The sequence below is a fragment of the Lytechinus pictus genome, chromosome 1, assembly GCF_037042905.1.
Source record: "Lytechinus pictus isolate F3 Inbred chromosome 1, Lp3.0, whole genome shotgun sequence".
In the NCBI taxonomy this organism is placed as follows: domain Eukaryota; kingdom Metazoa; phylum Echinodermata; class Echinoidea; order Temnopleuroida; family Toxopneustidae; genus Lytechinus; species Lytechinus pictus.
Genome location: NC_087245.1, coordinates 38,576,092 through 38,597,859, shown reverse-complemented (window position 1 = coordinate 38,597,859; position 21,768 = coordinate 38,576,092). Strand labels below are relative to the sequence as shown.

Sequence of the window (21,768 nt, the reverse complement as noted above, 5' to 3'; positions counted from 1 at the left end):
CATCATCGACTGACTCACCTAGTTGTGCATATCAGCTGTTTTGTGAAAAATAAGCGAAACTTTAAAATGTCATAACTTTCTTATTTTACTTCCGATTTTGATGAAATTTTCAACACTATGCTAGTTTGATTTTTCTCTATTTGTTCAAGTCAGCATTTTCCTGGGGTGGACTTGACCTTTAAATGTATCTCAATGACTTGATGACAAAGTCGACCAGTGCCAGTCACTATCAGTTAGATTCAATGTTACATTGTTGTACATCTAGCCTGCTCTTTGCATCACTAATCTTATCAATTTTGTGGACCTGGATTCAAAGATTAATGGTCCGCTTTAAGCTTTTTGCTAAAAGAGGAGTTTGGCAAGTTGGTTTGACCCATTAACGATGAGCTGCAACGTCATGCATCCTACCCCCCTACCCCCCTCCCCCCCCCCCCCTCCACAGACACAGATCCCCCACTGTTCTACTTGTGCATCTCTTGTAAACAGGGAAGGAGTGTTGGAGTTTGATCTCACACTCTTTATTTTGGGGGAGCCCGAGTTGGTGGTTTAATTTTAAACCCCTAACACCTCCCCCCCCCCCCCAATCTGCCACTGTAACATAACAAAATATAGCATACGATGCAACATTAAAGACACCTGAAGATACTGTTCAAGTTTAGCCAACAAAAGCCACCTTTGCTGTTTACTAATTTGGTCAAAGTAGAGACAGGTCAAGTGTAATGATAGTTTTATGCAACTGATTGATGCTTGATAAGGGGCAAGGGGTGATTGCCTTTTACTGTTGATTTTAGTTTATATGTGTACATGTATGACTGTGAGAGACATTTTTCCATGGAAAGCATTCATTTTATCACAATAGAATTGAAGTCAAACTCAAGTGCAGTCACATAGGCCTGTATTCTGAGGTCCAGCTTAACTTAGGCCATGGTGCACTAAAATTTATGAGAAACCGAAAATGTCAAATATTTGTTTTTATTGAATTTTAATTTAGTCTTTGTACATGCTTTAATGGTGAAACTCATAAAAAATAAAAGTTTGGTAGAAGTATAGATATATGTGTTTTTTTAAATCAATATGGGGCTCATTTTTACAAGCAGAAATTCCTTGACCCCTCAACATGTACAGTAAATTATCTTTTTTATGTCAATGATTTGTATATATTTTTTGTTGTTGAGGGAAATGAAATTTAATATCCCTCCGAAAGTTTATCATTTTAACTATTTAAGTGTTCACTCCCTGACAGAATGATTTTCATGTCAAATGGTGTCATTAAAGGAGAATGAAACTCTTGGAGCAAGTTAGCTTTTGTGAAAGCAGAAAAATCAAAGAATAAGATCAACAAAAGTTTGAGTAAAATAGGACGAGCAATAAAAGAGTTGTGAGCATTTGAATGTCGAGATCACTAATGCTATGGAGATCCTCCCATTGGCAATGCGACCAAGATCTGTGATGTCACACACGTACAACTCTCCCATTTGGACACTGAAAATATACCCCAAAACATCTCTTTTTGCTCATTCTAATCATATGACAAATGATTCATCAATGATATAATGTTGTGAAACCTCTGTACTTTTCATCTCATAAAGAGAACACCTCACCTTGTGATAGACTCTATAAAAGTGAGAATATAAGTGAAATAAGTACTAAAGTAATGAGGGAGTTGTACGTGTGTGATATCACAGATCTTGGTCGCATTGCCGATGGGAGGATCTACATGGCACTAGTGATCTCAATATTCAAATTCTCATAACTTTCTTATTATTCATTCAATCTTCCTCAAACTTTCAACAATATGTTTCTTTGATTTTTCTCTTTGATATGGATTCAGCTGGTTTCAAGGGTTTCATTCTCCTTTAATTGGTCTTTTATTGTTTGGAGATTTGTGTTATGTTTAGCTATCCATAGTTTTATAGACAACAGTTTTGGTTAAACCAAGTTCATATAATACAGTCCTAAGACATCAATTGGTCATAGTCCTATTTAGATGATTTTTTTTCTGCAGCAAGAATCACATATACATGAATCACAAATTAGAATGAAAAACATGGTTTAATGTACTTTGGGGAAAGCATTCATTCAACTTTTTGTGAATTCTGATTTCTTCCTCTTTTCAAACCCACCCAACAGCTCATCTCAGATAAAAGAATTTAATTGGTCCAGGTGGGTGTTTCATAAAGCTGTTCGTAAGATACGAATGACTTTACGCATGACTGGTGATCCTTTCTCTTGCTTAATGATATCCCTGTATAATTGATTTATGACCTAAGAACATGTTCCAGTCGTGCGTAAAGTTGTGCGTAACTTTATGAATAGCTTTATGAAACACCCACTAGGAAGTAAAAGTTAACATATTACATGTATCCAAGTATGCGATGCATAACATGTCCAAACTATGAAAATCCCACAGTATAATCATGTTGTATTCAAACAATTTTTACCATCCTTGGTTTTGCAGGAAAATGTATGTTTATTTATCATTTCGGCAGTTGAATTTGTTTTTACTTTTTAATACAACCTATGAAAAAAATTATGTGAATACAAGTTGGAATTTTTCTAACTTTACATGTTTGAAGATCATGTTTTCTAGGTTTGAATCAGCATAGAAAATTCATGAGGGCAACAGTCTATTTGGCCCTCATGACAGCCAAAATTGCCTTTGAAAATATTGACTTTTCCTGATTAAAACAGAGGCCAATGTGCAGAGCTACTTAATTCTATGATGATACATGTTTTGGTTATGACATGGATTTATTTTCAAAAGCTCAAGTGTGCTTCGGTATGCTATTTTGCGTTTCTTTGGACCTGGTAATCTCTGTAATCTTTTTATCCAAAATAAATTGTCTCTTCCATCTTTTTTGTTTACAGTTTGTGACAGCCTTTGTTGTATCTGCATCAGCTTCAAACGTAGACAGATTTGGAAAACCCTTCAATCCACTCTTAGGAGAAACATATGAGTTGTCAAGGTAAATCAATTTTATTTTCTTTACAATGTGGAGAATTATTTGTGAAATGGGAAGAGTAATTGGTACTCTTGAGATAATTGATGTAATGTGATACTTAATATACTGCATTTACTTGTGAAGTATCAGAGAATGTGAAATTGTACATGAAAGAGATAGAGTGCCATAGCTGTTACATGTATTATACATGTAGACAGGGGGGGGGGGGGTGGGTAGAAAAGGAAGAAGAGAAAGACAGACTACATTGTAGATGGAGAGGAAAGAAGAAGACAAGGAGAAAGAGGGAGATGAGGGGAAATGAAGGCATTGAGGAAAGGAGGGAGAGGGGGGAGGGAGGGGAGAAATAGGAGAAGGGAAAGGAGGTAGAGGATGAGAGGAGAAGAGAGGAGGGAAAGAAGAGAAGGAGAGAGGAGGGGAGGAAGAGGGGGAGGGAAAGGATGAGAAGGAGGCAGAGAAGGGGAGAAAGAGGTAGAGGAGGAAAGAACGAGGAAGAGCTGGAGGAGGGAGGCGAAGAAAAACAATTGAGAGGAGGTTGGAGAAAACGAGGAGGGTACAGAGGAAGAGGAATTAGGAGAGGAGGAGGAGGCTGAAAGAAGAGAAAAAAGAAGTCAGAGTCTGGAGGATAAGGGCGATTCGGAGAGGGGGGAGAAGAGAGTGATAGTGTTAATATTACAGTAAATAATACACGTTTCAAGCTATATATCTTGAAAAAATCTAGAATCTTTAAAGAACAAATGAAAAAGGGCAAGTGGCCTACAGACTATTTTCAAAAATAGAATTCAGGAAGCCATCTTCCAGGGCTGATCAGTTCTCCAGTAATAACGGTGGATGTTTTACTTGTTCTTTTCACAGAGAGGACATTGACACCAAGATGCTGTTAGAGCAGGTCTCCCACCATCCTCCCGTCAGTGCCTTCCACGCCAGCTCGCCTCACTTTGAGTTCCACGGTGCTGTCCATCCAAAGCTCAAGTTCTGGGGAAAGAGTATGGAGGTCCAACCCAAAGGCGTCGTGACCATCAAGCTTCCAAAGTAAGTGCAGTCACTTCAGTTTGTGTGTTGATGATGAGCTAATCATTTACTACACTTTAAGCCAGCTGTCACTTAATGTAGATTCATTCCTGGATATGAATTTGAAATGAATTTTAAATTAATATGAATTTTAATTATTTAAAACATTGCAATTTCTCTATAAAAAAAAATTGGTGCAGCCAGCAAAGTGGTGGTGTTATGTTTCTCCCACAGTGCGTTACAACTACCAGTATTTTTTTACGTGATCAGAAATATGATTGCTTTCCTGTACATGCAGCGTTGAGTTGAAATAATGAACAGGACATTACTTCTTTGTCCTCTGAAAGTCTGCCTCAGTACCTGCATTTTTCTGCAAGCAAGGATTAATCAATAACTCTACCAGTGAATTTCTGAAGAAGATATAATGTATTCGCACAACCAGAGCTTCTGTTCTCGATGTAATGGATATACTGACGTATACCTGCCAGTCTGTTGATTTAATCAGAAATTCTCAATATGTTTGCTAAGAATGGAAAGGCTTTTCTTTGAAATTTCTTATTTGGGGAATATTATGATGAAGCAATCGAGTCCCAAATGTTTCTTCTAATAAACGGACATGAATATGCGCATACTAAATATAGGGTTTTTTTCAATTTTTTTCCCTTTTCATGGTAGTACCAGCATCAATACTGTAATATTCCCATGTTAATGAAAATGCGAAGCGGGGAAAAAATAATTTGTTTATTGTTATTTTATTGTTCGGCGGCTACTTTTCAGTTTACTACCTAGATCTGCTTTAACATTATAGTGAATGGGGATTTTGGGGGAATCTTTTAAATTTTTCTCTGTTATTTTGAGCATTTTGGGGCTGAAATTGCCCAGAATCCCCATGTAATTTTCTTCCCTAGTGCCAAGATCATTGAAAAGAAGGGGGGGGGGGAACAAATGTCATGACATTAAATTGAGAGAAATTTGCCATGAAGAAGGCTCCATTTATTTTTCAAAAATAATCTTGGAACGGGGGTGGGAGGGGGGTTGGTAAGGGTGCACATTATATGAAACAGTGACGTTCTCTATGTCGATCCTCTGTACATTCTCTGTATGTGACATTCAATCGCACCCTGATAGACTCCATAGTAGACCTTTAATGTCATGTTTATATGATGGACTGGACATAAATCAATGTTTGTATTTGGAGTGAGTAACATATTGACCCACATACCTTCACACAGTGCCATTTGACATTTCAGTGGAAAATATTTGAAAGGATATGACTGCTCTCATATACACTTTGATCTATCATTGTGTTGGATGTGTATTGCCTTTTTATGATTTATAAGCCGTGTTCATATTGAGGACCAAATAAACTGGGGCATTCTGTGCATGTATTCCATTTCAATTAAAGAATAATATGCTACGACAGTGCGCGACACTGGCACTGGTCCAACGGTCCCAGACCGGTAAAATTTGCTGTCGGGCCAGTAACTTTTCAGAAATAGCCAGATTTACTGTTATATCTAAACTGAAATATATTTTCTTCTCTTTTGTAAATTATAAGAATGGCTCTGGCATCTCAAAAAATGGCTCTCATGAATTATATTGTGTGTGTGTGTACTATTTTTTTTTGGGGGGGGGGTAACAATAAGCATTAAAAGACAGCAAAATAAACTTAAGTCTTTTTTGAATATTTTTCTTTATTATTTGGGACCAGTAAATTATTAGGTTCGGTCAAGTCAAAAATGGAAAAACTGGGTATATACTGGTCCGACATGATTAGGTCGGACCAGTAGAAAAAAAGGGTTAGTGTGGAGCCCTGCCTACAACCTTATGACCTTTTTTTTATCTCTACAGAAATGGGAAAGTGTATGTGTATGAAAATGTACAATGTTGGAACCAGGGGGTGAATTACATGGGGACTTGGAGGTGAATTTGACCCCCAAATTGCCCCTCTAAAGAGCCCTGGCAAAATTGTTCTAGAAAAGCCCCCTGAATTTCACACAGGAATCAACGTAAACTTTAAATGCGATGTCGTTGGTTGGTAAGCTAAAAAAGTAGCCTTCGAATTGAAAAAAAAATCCTTGGTGGGAATCAAATCATTCCTTTTATTTTGTTTTTTTACTCGAGCTCCCAGTCAGTCCATGTACATATGATACAAAAAGGACTCTTTTTATCTTGTTGATTTACGATTCTTGAAATGGGATAGGACTCCTTCTCACCACTTTGTTTATGTCTGGGAGAGCTGATGCAAAGTGTGATGTCAATTTTCACCAATTAAATGAACGAGCGTTCTATATGTGTTAGATTTATTGATTCTGAAACCACATTAGTTGCTTAGCAACAGTGATGTTGTGGGGTAGAAGGACTCATGTCAAATCTATATTATGTAGACCACCTTTACCATGTGACATTTATATTAAGTCTCTCCTCAACCTGGTAACATTAGTTCACTCTTTGTGAATTTCATTTTGTGTTTTACAGAAATGGCATGTAATCATTACCAGGGAATGATATACCAGGGAATAATATATACAGTCCCAGGAACTAATGCATTTGAAAATAGGTAGATTGTTTTGTTGACATTTTCTTTTCTTTTTGTTATCAGATTACACAGGCTTATTCACATAGAAATGTTAATTGATGTTTCTTTTCACGTTTCTTTGTTGACAGACACAGTGAATCCTTCATGTTTCATACGTCCCAATGTGTGTTCATAATCTCATCGTGGAGAGACTCTGGATAGAGCAGTACGGCACGCTAGAGATCATCATTCACAAAATGGCATGTTCACATCGAAAGCTTACCGACGTTTCTTTTTCATGTTTCTTTGTTGACAGACATGGTGAATCCTACACCTTTCATAACGTCCTAATGTGTGTTCATAATCTCATTGTGGGTAGACTCTGGATAGAGCAGTACGGCATGCAAGAGATCATCAATCACAAAATGGCATGTTCACATTGAAAGCTTACTGACGTTTCTTTTTCATGTTTCTTTGTTGACAGACACGGTGAATCCTACACCTTTCATAACGTCCTAATGTGTGTTCATAATCTCATCGTGGGTAGACTCTGGATAGAGCAGTACGGCACGCTAGAGATCATCAATCACAAGACGGGGCATAAGAGCGTTCTCAACTTCAAACCGGCTGGCTGGTTTGGTCGAGATCTCCACAAAATTGAAGGCCATATCTCTGACAAGCAGTAAGCAAGCTTCCATACTTTTTATTTGTCAAGTAGGTGTCAATACATCCATGTAATTTGATGAGGTAATTGATAGCAATCGCTACTTGTAGGATGTCAGGAGCCGATGCTAAGATAATTGCTTAGTTTGTGTTGTTTAGATTTTTTTATTCATCATGAAAAATATGCATGTGATAGAACCTTCTATCTAGCACATGCTTCTCCACGATGACTTGCCATGTGTACAGAAACGTTTTTATTGAATTTATAGAATCCAATTTATACTTGACAATCTGTAATTCGGCCATATGGGCGCCAACAATGTCATATTGGTCAATATACTAATTCAGATACATAAATCAAACAAATGTAAAGAAAGTGCATTGTTTTGGTGGTGGTATATCATGTCTTTATTAAAGATCATGTAGAACATAAAATATAATAACCAGGCCTGGCAACCCATTAGGTTAGCAATCACTTTAAATTTACATCATAATAGCTTACAAAGATGGTAAATTGCAAGACAATAATATATCATTATATTACTATGCAATACAATAATATACTGTGAAAACATGAAATAGCCAATAATAATATCTGTTGTTATGATTGATTACTTTACATACTTTCATGTACAGACACCTCATTAACTATTTTAATGGCGGGGAACAAGGAAGAGATTCAAATTCAATTCAATCTTTATTGCAACCGTATACAAGTTTGGATTATGTACAAATAAAAATAGTTGACAATTATAAATTTCATATCTTACAAAGATTGATAATTTATATATTTAAGTTGAATAAACGTCATATTAAAGAGTATCTTAAAAACATCTAAAGTAAGAAATTATAATATTATTATACATTTAAAAAGAGAAACACATACACAAACATACATAAAATCAAGAAATACTGTCTTAAATTGCATGCCCATAATAATGCAATTAACTCAGTCCAGACAAAAACAGAATTTTGAAAAAAAAACAGAAATTATCATTGCGAATTATATAAGCACCAGGGAATAAAACTATTTTTATACCTATTGGTTCTACACTTTGGTAAGTCAAGATCATTGGTTTTTCTCAGTGCGTATCTGGTTCCACGTTTTGCTGGTAAGAGACAGTTAAGTTTGTGGTTGGGGTTTTGTATATGTTTGGACAAATTAAGACAGAGCTTTCTTCGACGATCGGATAAATACTCAAGATCTAGAGAATAAAACAAATGATAACTTTCAGATCTTGTTCAGTTTTAAAATGCTCTGCTACAATTAGCCATTATAATAATAATAATAATAAAATTACATTTCTATAGCGCATAATACACAAGGTCTCTATGCGCTTCACATATACATGAATTAAATATCTCAACTTATACAATATGGGCATTGAAAAAAAAAAAATAATAAATAAAAACTGATACATAACAAAAAATATTGTACTTCTCCAAAATCCCTTGTGTTGATCATATACTTATGTTGACTTCTCTTCTTCAACAGGGGAAAGAAGCTGTGCTATCTCTATGGGAAGTGGACAGAGTACCTGTGCGCTGTTCAAAAAGATTCGCCTGAAAGCAGAAAGGAAGAGAAGAAGAGGAAAGGGAGGGCGAGTGCATCAGATAGGGTATGTTAAAAGAGAGTATTTGGAAAGAGAAAATGAAATAAGATGTGACTAAAAGAGGAAAAAAAAAATCTTGGATATGTTGGCTGCGCCGATCTAGGAAAATAAGTTTTGATTTCAAATAAAAGAGGGGGGGAGGAGTTATTGGATAGATTGGCATGGCAGATCTAGTTTGCCCGGCAAAATTTTTGTTTAGGGAATGTGTGAATTGGCAGTCTAAATGCCCTGACCAGGATTTATGTATTGAAAGTCCCCTGCTGATATTGAAACAAGTTGAGTTTGTGCTAGCCTTGTCTCAACACCCACTTGTTGATTCAGTTTCCATCAGAATGATCAAGGTCTGTGCTTATAGACTAGTGCAAATGCATTAGTTGTTATTAGATTATATAGTATAAGACAGAAATGAAGGTTTGAAGGGACAGTGATTTTCTGTTCACCTGTAAATCAAAACAGAAGATCTGTTTTGTTTCTTTACTTATGTGAGAACTCAATGGCCCGTATTCTGAAGTCGGGTTTTAACTTAGACCATGGTCTAACTCTGTGCTAAAATTATGGGAAGCCAAGTGTCAATTTTTTTTATTAAGTTGTATGTTTCTTATGGTTACTGTGCTTTTTCCTGATTCATTGATGGTGAAGACAATCATCTAATTATACTTTCTACACAATTATGAATGATTTGAGAGCCAAATGAGGTGAAATATTATATCTCTACTGTTGGTGATTTATATAACAATTGGCTGTCCATACTTAAACCACAACTTTAAACCTGACTTAAAGTTAAACCCGACTTCAGAATACGGGCCCTTGACTTGAAAAACAGAATTTATGTTTCTACAGTCCAGATTTTCTGTGACAAATCAGAATTTCCATTTTAGTTCAAGTTTGAAAACAAATCACTTTTTTTTTTCAGAAACAGAACAAAATCACTGTCCCTAGTTTTGTAAAGGAAGATTAACCTTTAAACTTTTGAATCATGCAATGATTTATTCAAGTTTCCCGTGTTTCAATTAAAAAGGATTCAGAAGCAAGCCCTGACTGTAATTGTAATAGATTCAACAAGAATGCATCTCAAAAGTAGATCTCTTCCTGTCTCTGAAAAGAAATATCCCATGCCGTTTTGTAACCTTATATCAAAACAATTTATGTGTCGTGCTTTATTTGTACAAATAAAAGTTTTATGTGCTACAGCATTATGATATTTTTCCAATCAGTCAATTTTTACACCTTATTTATCATCATGATCGTTAACAGGATTAAATTGATTAATTTAAATCTGCTGCAGGAAAAATATTCAAGCTTTCATTACTTTGATTGGAAACACAAATAAATGGAATTGTAAACTAGATCTTTTTTTTTTTTACAAATTTGTCAGAACTGTGATGCACAAAAAAGTCATGAGATGTCATTATAATTAATGGCGTTTTCTTTGTGTTCTCTCTTGCACTCTCTCTATCTCTTGCTCTCTCTCTCTCACTCTCACTCTCTTTACTATTACAGCAGAGTCCACCGAGTTCACCAGGAGCAGGGAGCGATCCTCTTGGTGATGGACCAGACACAGACTCTCAGATCTTATGGCAAAACCTAACAAGGCCTGAAGAATCATCACAAGTACGTATAGCAGTTGATTCCTCAATGTTTACTCTGGCTACCATTGGTCCATTAAGATAGAGTCAACTCTGTCTATTAAAGCAGATACAAACCAATAGCGCCATCTCGAGTCCTCAACTACTCATATCTGGCCAGTTTCCTGACCCATAATGCCAATGTAGTCTAGTAATATAGACCCACTTGAATGACATTACATTTATACCGCAATAATTATGCTACCAAGTAGCAAAACAATTACTTTTACTCTCAAAACATTTTAGTTTTTCTATACAAATACAATTATAGGTCAGTTTATTCTCTGTAGTATTAGTAGATATTAGTAGATATCTGAAAATGTATATTTTAAGACTGTATTTATAACACAGTCAGTGAGAGACCACACACAGTTCACTCCCTTTTAATACCATCCAAGACTGCAAAGTGAAGGTGTTTGCCATAGACAGGTGACCTCTAAGACAGATTTGACTGTATCTACATTTGAACCCCAAACTTTCTTGTCGCTTGGCTGTTAAAATCTTGTAGTTCAAAATGTAACAATTTTGAGGCAGCTCAGAAAAAGCCCATATGTAAGAAATACTTGAATCACAATGGAGACAACCTCGTATTGTCTGAAACAGTCTCTTAATTCCTCTGGAAAAAAAAGGTTGCCACATTGGAACTTTATGATCAAGCTTTGCCTGAGCTGTGCTCACCTTTTTCTTCAAACATTTTTTTGAGATAAAAGGTTTTAATAGCCCAGCAAAGATATCCAGCCCATGGCCTTATTTCCCCCCCATTTCATTAGCTAAATTGTTTGAGATATAAAGCATATAACCACCTATGCTTGCAGCTCAATAGATGTTGTCAACCTTCACCCAAATAATGATATACTTACCATCTTATTTTGTTATAGTACTATTCCTTCACATCGTTTGCCATGAAGCTGAATGAACTGAGCGATGGTATGAAGCAAACCCTACCGTGCACAGACAGCAGGTTGAGACCAGACATCAGATTACTAGAAAACGGTGATATAGGTAAGAACTATCAACTCTTCATTAATGGCGCAGTCACATTTCACTTACTATGGCCATACGGCAAGTCGAAAAACAGCCGTTTTAATAATTTTTGTACCAGCTTCCTGTATGCGGTTCATATAGACATCCGTGAAATTGCTGTTTTCCACTCACCGTGCGGACACCGTAGGGAAATGTGACTGCAGCATTACTCTTTCTCTCCTTGATTAGAGGGATTTTGACCTTTTTATATCCTTGCCATATTTTTGTTTCTTTTGGGGTGGGGGTTTATCACCTTGTTTTACATGTTTGATTCCCTTTCTCCTGCTTAGTATTTATAGTCTTTCTTAATTATCCTCCCTCTTATATCTACTCTTTTCATTCTTACGCTTCCTCTTATCTACTTCTACCTCATACTGACACTTTTGTCCTCTATTTCTTGTACATTCTCTTCAACTTTTCTGTTATTTTCTTCTTGCCTTTTCTCTCCCCCCATCCTTCTATCCTTTTGCATGATACTTAATAATGTCAGTGAGATCAATTTAAAGAGATGGGGTGTCTTGGTTTCATGAAAATGCCACTTTTTCTCAAAATTAGATCTTAAGCAACAGTATTGCCTCTCATTGCCAAAAGAGAGAGAGGATTTTTTTTTTTCACTAACATAAAGTTGCCAGCCCAAATAATGCTATTGTGTAGTTCACAAGTGTGGCATCCTTCTGAACCTTGCAACATTGAAAGTGATTTGGTGCTCCTCCTGTCATCCGTTCCATTTCAGACGGCGCATCCTCTGAGAAGCATCGCCTGGAGGAGAACCAGAGGGCGAGGCGGAAGCAACGGAACAAGAACAAAGACACCTGGTCCCCCGTCTGGTTCCGAGCTGACGTCAACAGCTTGACAGGGGAGCAGGACTGGCTCTATAAGGGTAACTACTGGGACAGGAACTACTCCAACTCTCCTACTATATTTTGAGGGACCGCTGAACCTGTGTAGTACGACTTCCCAAAGATGACGATGGTCTGGTTGGTAGATGTCTCTGGTACTGACGATGCTCCTATAGAGTAGTTTCAGATGATGTCACATGGAGGGCAAAACGATAGAAAACCTGTGCATTACACCCTTCAAAGAATGATTCGCCACGGTTTAATGGACAGGTTTCTATTGTTTGTTCTCTAACATGTCTGTTCGTGGGAACGCCCAGTGTATGGAGAGTAAAATCCAAGATGGTCTTAATTGGAAAGGGGGTCGTCATGTTGGGGTTCCATGCCATTTGCTCCTGCGACAATTGCTCCTACTGGAAGATGCACACATTAAAGCCGATCATAAACCTGAGCTTCAGACCTTATCCTTCATCCCAATCCCCATATGACTCTGAACCAAAAGCCATTTACAATTCTAACCCTCCCCCTATATCTTCAGAGAAATAAGCGAAGGAGCATTTGTCGTAAGAGCAAATGTCGTGTTACCGTAAGGGTGGCTTGGCCAGTGCTGATGAGCATTTATATTGAAATTGAAGAAACATTGTTTTTATGGTCAGGTTCATTCAACAAAATAGTGTATGTCACTACCCACCCCAAAATAAACAATAAGTCGCCCATAATGGTGTCATAAATAAAATTTAAAAAACAATAATGATAGCCAATTTTTATATGGCGCTTTTCCCAGAATGGCTCAAAGCGCTTTACAGCATATTATTACCCTGGTCATTCATTTCAATCCCGCACGAAAAGTGCACAATTTCCACTCCCTGGGGAGCATTCCTTGCATTCATCGCAGCCTCATTATGGCGCTGGCAAATTCAAACATACAATATCTTTCGCATCCTACCGGGTACCCAAAATAACCCTTTTGATAAGCTAATTTTCAAATTTTTGCTTTTTAACTGCCAAATTACAATTTTGGCTCTTTACAGAAAACCTCCCCTGGCGACTCATTGGTGGTTTCGGGTTGGCTGGTCACATATGGGGAAGCATTCCTGTTAAGACAAATAGGAGTATCCTCTTACTTATGAATGTAGGTAACCTACATTATGTTGACCACTGCAATGGTATAACTGAATATGAAAGATCAAAGAATAGGGGAAAGACAAGTGACCTTTCTATGCAGGTAACCATGCTACCTTAAACTTAACCAGTGTGAAAATCATGTTAACTCGTGATTGATAACAGCTATTGAAGTACTCTACTTTTAAGGAATAACTTATATTAGGACTGGTGTTGGCCTCTAACCTATCAGAAGTTCTGGGGTCCGTATTAACACAAAAATGCAGTGATTGATGTTACAGTTGATTTACACAAATGATTTCAGAAAACAGTTAATGTGGTCAATTGTAAAACCTGGTTCAAAGATCAAGTGCTATGCTTTGTGTTAGGAAGCCCGAGGGGGTGTTTCATAAAGCTGTTTCTAAGTTACGAGTGACTTTACGAACGACTGGTGATCCTTTCTTGTGGTAAATGATACAGACAGGATTTTCATTGACCTTGATTAAGTTCCTAAGACGGGTCACCAGTCGTTCGTAAAGTCGCTCGAAACTTACAAACAACTTTATGAATCATCCATCAGGTAATTCTATGATTAGATTGCCAACTGCATCTCTTGATGTTGAGGACTTGTTGATATTGTTGCATCTTGCAATCATCGATTGGGGATTTCAAGATTGGTGTTGGAGTTGGGCTGGTTTTTAAATCAGTACCACACCAAACTTTAAAAAAAAAAAGGATGCTTGTCCTGGGATGAATGTTTGAGCTAGGGAGCACAATCTGAATTGGGCTTCCAACACTAACACACTCACTAACACTGAAATGTTAACTCGCATTCAGTGTTGAAGCTTGGTAACACAACCTGAATTGTGTGTCAGGACCAACACCAAACACCAAAACTTGAAATCACCCAATATACTTCATGTAACACCAGATCAATTGTGTCAATCTGAATTCTGTGTATTCATGGCTGGACGGGGTGCTGTGAGTCAGGTTAAAACTGTCATTGTCATAAATTGGTAATATGTACAAGCATAACTCAAGTTTAATTTAAACCAAGACTTATGTAATGCCACATAGGCATTATGAATGATCTTACAAGTCTGACTTTCCTTTTTCTGACCCCCCCCCCCCCCTTCAGTTCTTCACTTCCGTCGTAGATTGTAACTAAATGTTTCTTCTGGAACTTTTCTATGGGAAAATGTTATTCACTGAATCGTGGTCAGGATTTAGTAAAGAATCTGGATACAAAAATGAACATACTTATTCTAAATAGAAGTTTTTAAGTTTAGCCATTGATGCAATTTAAGGAAAAATATAGAAATGTCAATGTTCATTCAGGTTTTCACTGTATTTGCAAAGATAAATGAAAGTCATGTGATATTACATGCACATATTTTGATATGTTTATCTCTACCTCAGGATAAAAAAAAATACTCTGTACAGCTATCTCTTACTAGGCCTTCCCATCTTGGTGGGGAAATTTTCTCTTTTGGGTACTTTTATGAGATTGAGGGGACCAAATTTTGGATACTATTTAGGAGAATCTTCCCTCGTAACCTGTAGTGGCAAAATCAAGCACTGGTATATGACGTTCTGCATACTTGCACCTGTACATCAACTTTTGGACTGTTTTTAAGCTGTAGGAGATATGATAATTTGTTTTGATGTTCAAAATCCAAAGGGATATATCGATGTTGTTATGCCCTGCGAAAGCATGACTGATTATGATGATGAAAATATGTACAAAGCCCCATAGTCCCATCTCCCTTACCAAAAATTCTTATTTTGTATAAAGCCTAATTGGAGGAATTGTCTCTAATATACAACCAGTTGCCTTTAATTTTATTCTCAACATGTTTTATGACTGTCTCTTTGTATGCTATCTTCGTGTATTTTTGCTTGATAAATTGCAAAATTGAGAAATTCATATGCAGCTCTATTATGTTGGTAATCAACATGTAAATCTATGTTTGTATGAATACCTTCTGTTTTCCTACTGTCAAATATTTGATTATGGGTGAGATTTTGTAGCAATATGAGTGCTTCCTTTATTTTCTTCGAAGATGTTGTATCGTTGTCTAAATGCGAGCAGACAAAATTATGATTTATCAAAGAAATACCACTGCACGATAACAGTCTGTGAAGGTGAAAATATAGCATAGCTTGTTAAGTAGACTATGTAATAATTATACTTATTGCTTATAAAGTGAGCAACTACTAAATTAGAAGTCTCTCAGCACTCAACAGTAATGCAGCACATTCACCCCAGCTTGAGCTGAGTGGCTTTAGAAGCTTGTGTGTTTTAAGGAATTAATACTGGCATGCCCCATTTACCTCACCTGGGTAGAGTGCAGCACGATATGGATACATTTCTTGCTGAAGGAAATTTACATCTGGAGTATGATTTGAACCCATGACCCTCTCTGATTAAGAGACAAGAGTCAGAAACACTGCACCATGATGCCAGGGTTGTGTGGTATGGTTAAAAGCATTAGACTCATGATTGTGAGGTTGTCAGTTCAAATCCCCGCTCGGCCATTATCTTCACTTTATTAAAAAAAAGGCCCAAGATTAATTTCTGTCTTTTAAAAGGTCAGCCACTACAACTGATCAAGACTTAAGATGTTTCTTACGTAATTGGTTATATACCAGCTTGGTTGGTGTTGATGCGGCAGAAACTGCTTTGCCGAGTTCCTATGGGGGTTGCGTCAACAGAAACAGAGCATCTGTAATGTATTAACTCACCCTTAGAGAGAAATGTAGGTAAATTTCTTATTTTATGATGATATCTGATAAAAGCTAGGCAGCCATTGAATGATGCTCAGTTTTCTACTGTACCTTTTGTATATCATTAGACAAATCATTTCACACCTGATCATGAAAAAAAAAACACAAGTCATCAGGAACCATTAAGGAAATTAAATTTATTTTATATTATATAACATATGGGGCAGCTGCTCGTTTATGACGTCACAAATCCAAAACTCCAAATTCTAATAACTTTCTCAATCTGTAATGGATTTTCCTCAAACCTTCACCCATATTTGTTATTATATTTTCTGCTATTTTTACAACAAAATTTTCTTCAGGGTGAACTTCCCCTTCAACTTCAGCGTCAAATGGCGTATCATTGGTTGGTTTGGAGTTCGATTTGTTGGTTTCACTGTAGTATGAAGCAGCATGGCCTTTCTATCAGCACACCATTCTTTTCCCTTTCTGTAAATGTTAGGTGGTGATTTTTAGATACTTGTAAATATGAAATTCCAAAGGATGATTATCAATGCTAACGTCTGTCTCTTTTTTTAAGATGCAAATATTTGTAGAAAATTGCATTAACCTTTTTTTTTCAATATTGAATTGGGGCCCTGCTGTAGGTCCTTATTTGTAGGTGAATGTTGAAAAGGCTAAATTAACTCAGTTATTTCAATACATGTTAATAAAGCAGTATTAGGATTCGGTAAATCTAAAGGTAATTTACGTTCAAAGTTTATTGTAAATTGGTTTTATTGTAGATTGAGAAATAGATCATATCATTACGCACATGTTGTCTGTAAGATTGATATAAGATCTGATATGGCTGGGTAAATTCTCCCAATGAAATGATATAGAATTTTGATTCCACCACATTGTATGGTATTAAATCAAGGAGACAAGCAATAGCGTCATTGAATATCCACCTATATTGAAAACAGTTGATGTTGAAGATGTTGAAGTGTGATGATGAATACAGTAAATGTAACATGATTATAAATGCAGGTGTAAACCGGTATATATTTAATGATGGGCATTAACGATGGGTATGCTATGATTACAGCAATTTAAAAGGAGGATTTACCTGTTAGCTTATGAATTCATGTGTAGAACACTTATTATTTTCATTAGCTTTTCTCACTCTTCTACCACGGCTTCTTTGTCCTCTGGGAGCATTTCGTGCAAGGACTTGTCAGATTTTCATCAGACGGATCCTGTTTTAGCCGACAGTTTCCATAGTAACGGTGCTCCTCGGCCAATCAAAAACAAGGAAAGATGTCAGATCTGACAAATTGTGGGATAACAAATGTTGATGAACTACTCCCAGGTCATACCTGTGATGACCTTGTTAAATTGGGAGGCGTTGGGAATTTGGGTGAGGTGTTTGGGCTTCATTTACTGACAACCTGAATCCACCTTTTGACTTACTCATCCTCTTTCAAGTCTTATGTTAGGGAAGAAAACGCACACAAAAATCATGTTTCATTTCAGGATAAGGATGAAGGAAGACGGGGGGGGGGGGTAATAGTGAGATTTTGTTAATCATTTTGTTGAAAAATGTATGAATTTACAAGTTGCGTGTGCTCTTCATTGTGTTTTCTTGTACTTGCGATCGATCGAAACCCCTCAGATTCAAGGAAGCCAGTAGAGATCGTAGAGGGCGCCAACGCTCAGCTGACACATTACTCTATTAAGGAATGAAGATCGCTACCTTTCGCTGGTTGCTTAGATAGATATGGAATGCCAAAATTTAAAAATCTTAAAATGAAATTGGTAATAGAATAGTAATAATTTGTTGAAAATTCAGGAATAGAGTTGGACCATAGAGTATAGCTCCATTTTTGGACTATAAACTTTTGGCTCGTCATATACAAGGTATTCATGATATTGTCATAGATTTAAGAATAGTTTTTGAACCCCCCCCCCTCCCTTTATGAAATTTTTATATTAAGACTGCGAAATCATATATGATGGGAAAGTTTGCAATCATGTATTTATCTTTTTGTATATTCAAACTAGTCAGTATCCATAAATAATGCTTGTATGATTTTGCACCGATTATTTGTATATTATGGAATTTTTATATTGAAAACACTAATTGTATTTGATTAAAAATTGTTACGAACATGTGACAGCTGATGGAGATACTGAATGATAATAATTCACATTGATGTGTACATTTGATATAGATATCTCTAGATAGGCATATTGAATTGGTTGTATATCTTAATAATGTCAGGCATCTTCGGAGTGCTAAAATCTTAAGTGTATTTTCAGCCTTATAGCTGCCTTCCGTTTCTTTGATACAAATAATTCATTGAAGTTTTTCTGCGAGTTGTGTAGCGAGTGGTAACACTTCATTGAAAACATTAATGTTTAGTAATTGTTGTAGACATCGAGTAAGGCTGCACGATATTGCATATCGTGCTGCTTTGATAGTAATCGCCATGTGTATTATCACGATATGGGGTTCTAATATTTGTCAAACAATAGCAATCAATGATTGCATTCCACATTTTGTTAGCTGAGACAATTATGAACAAAAGACAGCAAAGATGAGGGGTATTAAATGTAGTTAAGGAATGACATTTTTATGACCCTTTTATTGGAGCCGGTATGCAATTGATCGGGGTAATGAATGTGTTCGTTTTATGGCAGTTGAAGGAAGATTCCTTGGCGGAAGCTATTAAGACCTCGATTCTATACAACATTTTTGTACAAGCAATACATCATGGACCCGATACCGTGTATTCATTGAAGTCCAATGTCGCAATAGTTGAATATCATAGTTGCATCATCATACCGTGCAGCCACGTGTTTAAGATTATTTGATAAATTATTGTTCATTTCCTATTTCTATTAATTTCATTGAAGTATTATACAGGGTATCTCCAACTGTGTCAATTACTGCTCTATCAAAGTGCCCTGTTAAAGAGCTCTATTCATGATAAGTACCGTACCAAAAGAGTATGTTAATATAACCAAGTAGAATAGCTGTAAGCCTACGTGAGATTATCAGCCAATCAGCATTGAGTATTGTAATTAACTTTGATCGACCCTTTATGTTTATGTCAGATTTAGAATGTCATTAATTAAGCGACTGAGGGGCATTGATTATCTTAAATTGAATTATAAACCTTTATTGTATCATAAGTCTTACTGAAAAACGTGGTGTCATCTTCAACTGCCAAGTTTGGAATCTAATCTGTATCGCTTAACCAATACCAGCCGAATAGTGTGCTTATAGATTGTCTCGTCGATGGATAGTTATGTAATGTATCATTTGAGAGTGAGGAATGCGACACGATTATGTTATGACTATACTTCAAAATTTCTTACTATTTTGTAGAGACAGTGTGTAGTCCTAAAAAAGAAAAGTATATTTAATAAATGTTAACATCTATGATACATCTGAGAGTGATTTTTGGTTTTTGTCTGTATCGTCTGACTGCAGAGTGGTATGATAGAGGAAGTAACATACTGTTTACCCAACAAGAGAATCGTCAAACAGGCATAACATTTTTTTTTTTAAAGTTGATTGTACGAGATGGGCGAGGGAGGGGGCTAAAGACAAAGGCCTGTGGAGATACCCCCCCAAAAAAAAAAAAAAAAAAAAAAAAAACATTGAAGGAAAGGGTACAGGGAGGAGCAGGACAAGGAAAAGGAGAAAATAATCAAAATAAATCAATAAATCAGAGTAAAATTCACAAAGCAAAACGCTTGACAATTTACCTGCAATCTGATAATAAAACATAATGAAGTTGAATTTAAAAATTGAGCAATATTTTGTAAAAGCAATGATCAATCATATGAATGCCCTCATGGATATGCAATATGTGGGTTCATGATGGCATATCCCACTTTCCTTTTTCTTATGTTATCTATACGAAATTATGATTATTTCATATTATCATACGTGTGTGTGTGATGTGTCTTCCTTGTGACAAAAAAAGTTGCAGCAACGATTATCTTACACATTAAGTCAATGGTCAATCATTTTGTTCGATGGAAAAAAAATTGGGGAAACGTATTTTCGCATTATATAAAATACAGTACAAAAGAATAAGTGGGGGTATGACATCGGTCTGCTCATTGAATACTCATGAAGACATGCATACAACTGTTTCACCAAAATAAGGCAAGACTTCAAAATGACATAACTTTGCTATTCCTTGTACTATTTTGATGACATTAGTGTTTTAGTGGTTCGATTTTACTTGATTTTTTTATGGACCTATGAAGAGATGGACATTCATCCTGAGATAATGAATTCACTAACAGGTGACTGTTATTGTCATCTGAATAACATTCTCTTCATACTAGTCTTCTTTGGTCCTATGATCGTTACCTTGTGGAGGGACTGAAATTGGAAAGAAATCAGACAAGCGATAAGAAAGTAATGACTGCTTTAAAAACTAAGACTATAGATTTCAAAGTGGCAACTGAGCAAGTAAATTATGACAAGGGGCAAAGACAACTTTCACATAGGCTATGTACTTAATTATCAGGGATTTGTGGTTTTCTCCTTAGTACCCATTCCCCTGGGGCAGTAATCTCAATATAACCCGGGTAGTATATTGTTTATTTCCTCATGAAAGAAAAATATAATTCAAAGAATAACTTATGAAAAAATAACATTCTAGCCATTTTATGTATTGGAGTACATAAAAGAGTAGCCCTTGCCTTACATCATTATGACATCACATATGCGGCCAATTTGAAGTCTCCATGGGTATATGATTACCAATTTTTACACCTTTTAAAAATTTACATTAGTCTAATTGTTTGTCCGATATTGTTCAAACTTTTACCCATCAACTTGTCGGATTTTTTCCTTTAAAAATGTTGGATTCCTATTTAAATCATGGAAAATCAATGTGCAGTTCTTGTTTACCTTTGGTAATCTTCCATGTGTTTTAGTTTAGTTGAGAAAATGTCTGCATATTTTTATATAAAGGCAAATTTGTCATCGATTGTTATTGTTAACCATTTAAAATTCCATTTCCTCAAGTTTCTCCATAATATTCCAGATATACGTGGCACATAACGTGTATAGATCGTGTATCTCTCAATTTTATTGAGGTCTCTACGTGCGTCCGGAACCGGGGTCCGGAAGTGTCCGGATCAAATAATATCATATTTCCTATCACAGAATTCGTCTGCTTCTCAATTAAGTTTGCTGCTCCAAATATGAAGCATGTTAATTGAAAGGCACATTCTGAAACAGCTACCTAGGTATCATCCAACAAAACTGAGACCGGAAAACTGATCTGTCTTTAATAAGTGATCAGATACGTCTTGGTTGTCATGGTAATTGCTATTGTCACAACACCTGTATGTTCTCATCAAGATGTATACATAACCAAGTGCCGGTGACTATCATTGGATCAAGGAATTGCTCGCGTTAATCGTCCATCTTTTCATAGGTCCATGATCTGTTCAAGTCCTATTTTTTCAGTTTGGAGTACCCCTTAAAAAGGAAAGGAATGTAAATTAAATAAAAAAAGGGACTGAAAGAGAGAAAATGGAATGGGTGATAAGGAGAGTTTTTTCATCTACTAAATATTGTTATTGAGCCTGATATCTGGTAAGTTTCACTCCTAGCTGCAACTCTTTATGAAACGGGTCCCAGAACATAGGGTTTCCTCTCTGTTTCGATTTGTTTTC

General features: G+C 36.2%; 1 protein-coding gene across 2 annotated transcripts in view; it reads left to right on the top strand.

The window, feature by feature from the left end:
* LOC129266913 (oxysterol-binding protein-related protein 1-like) overlaps nt 1–19,509 on the top strand; it is a 36,349-nt gene extending 16,840 nt beyond the window's left edge. Inside the window, exons 4-10 of one of the 2 annotated variants that reach the window (XM_064102366.1) lie at nt 2,869–2,966; nt 3,816–3,992; nt 6,974–7,171; nt 8,648–8,771; nt 10,266–10,376; nt 11,269–11,392; nt 12,147–19,509. In XM_064102366.1, coding sequence (XP_063958436.1) covers nt 2,869–2,966; nt 3,816–3,992; nt 6,974–7,171; nt 8,648–8,771; nt 10,266–10,376; nt 11,269–11,392; nt 12,147–12,340 — 1,026 coding nt within the window. In that variant the 3' untranslated portion in view covers nt 12,341–19,509. The remainder of the gene's footprint in view (nt 1–2,868; nt 2,967–3,815; nt 3,993–6,973; nt 7,172–8,647; nt 8,772–10,265; nt 10,377–11,268; nt 11,393–12,146) is intronic. The other variant, XM_064102372.1, reaches the window with a different exon arrangement.
* The last annotated feature ends 2,259 nt before the right edge of the window (nt 19,510–21,768 follow it).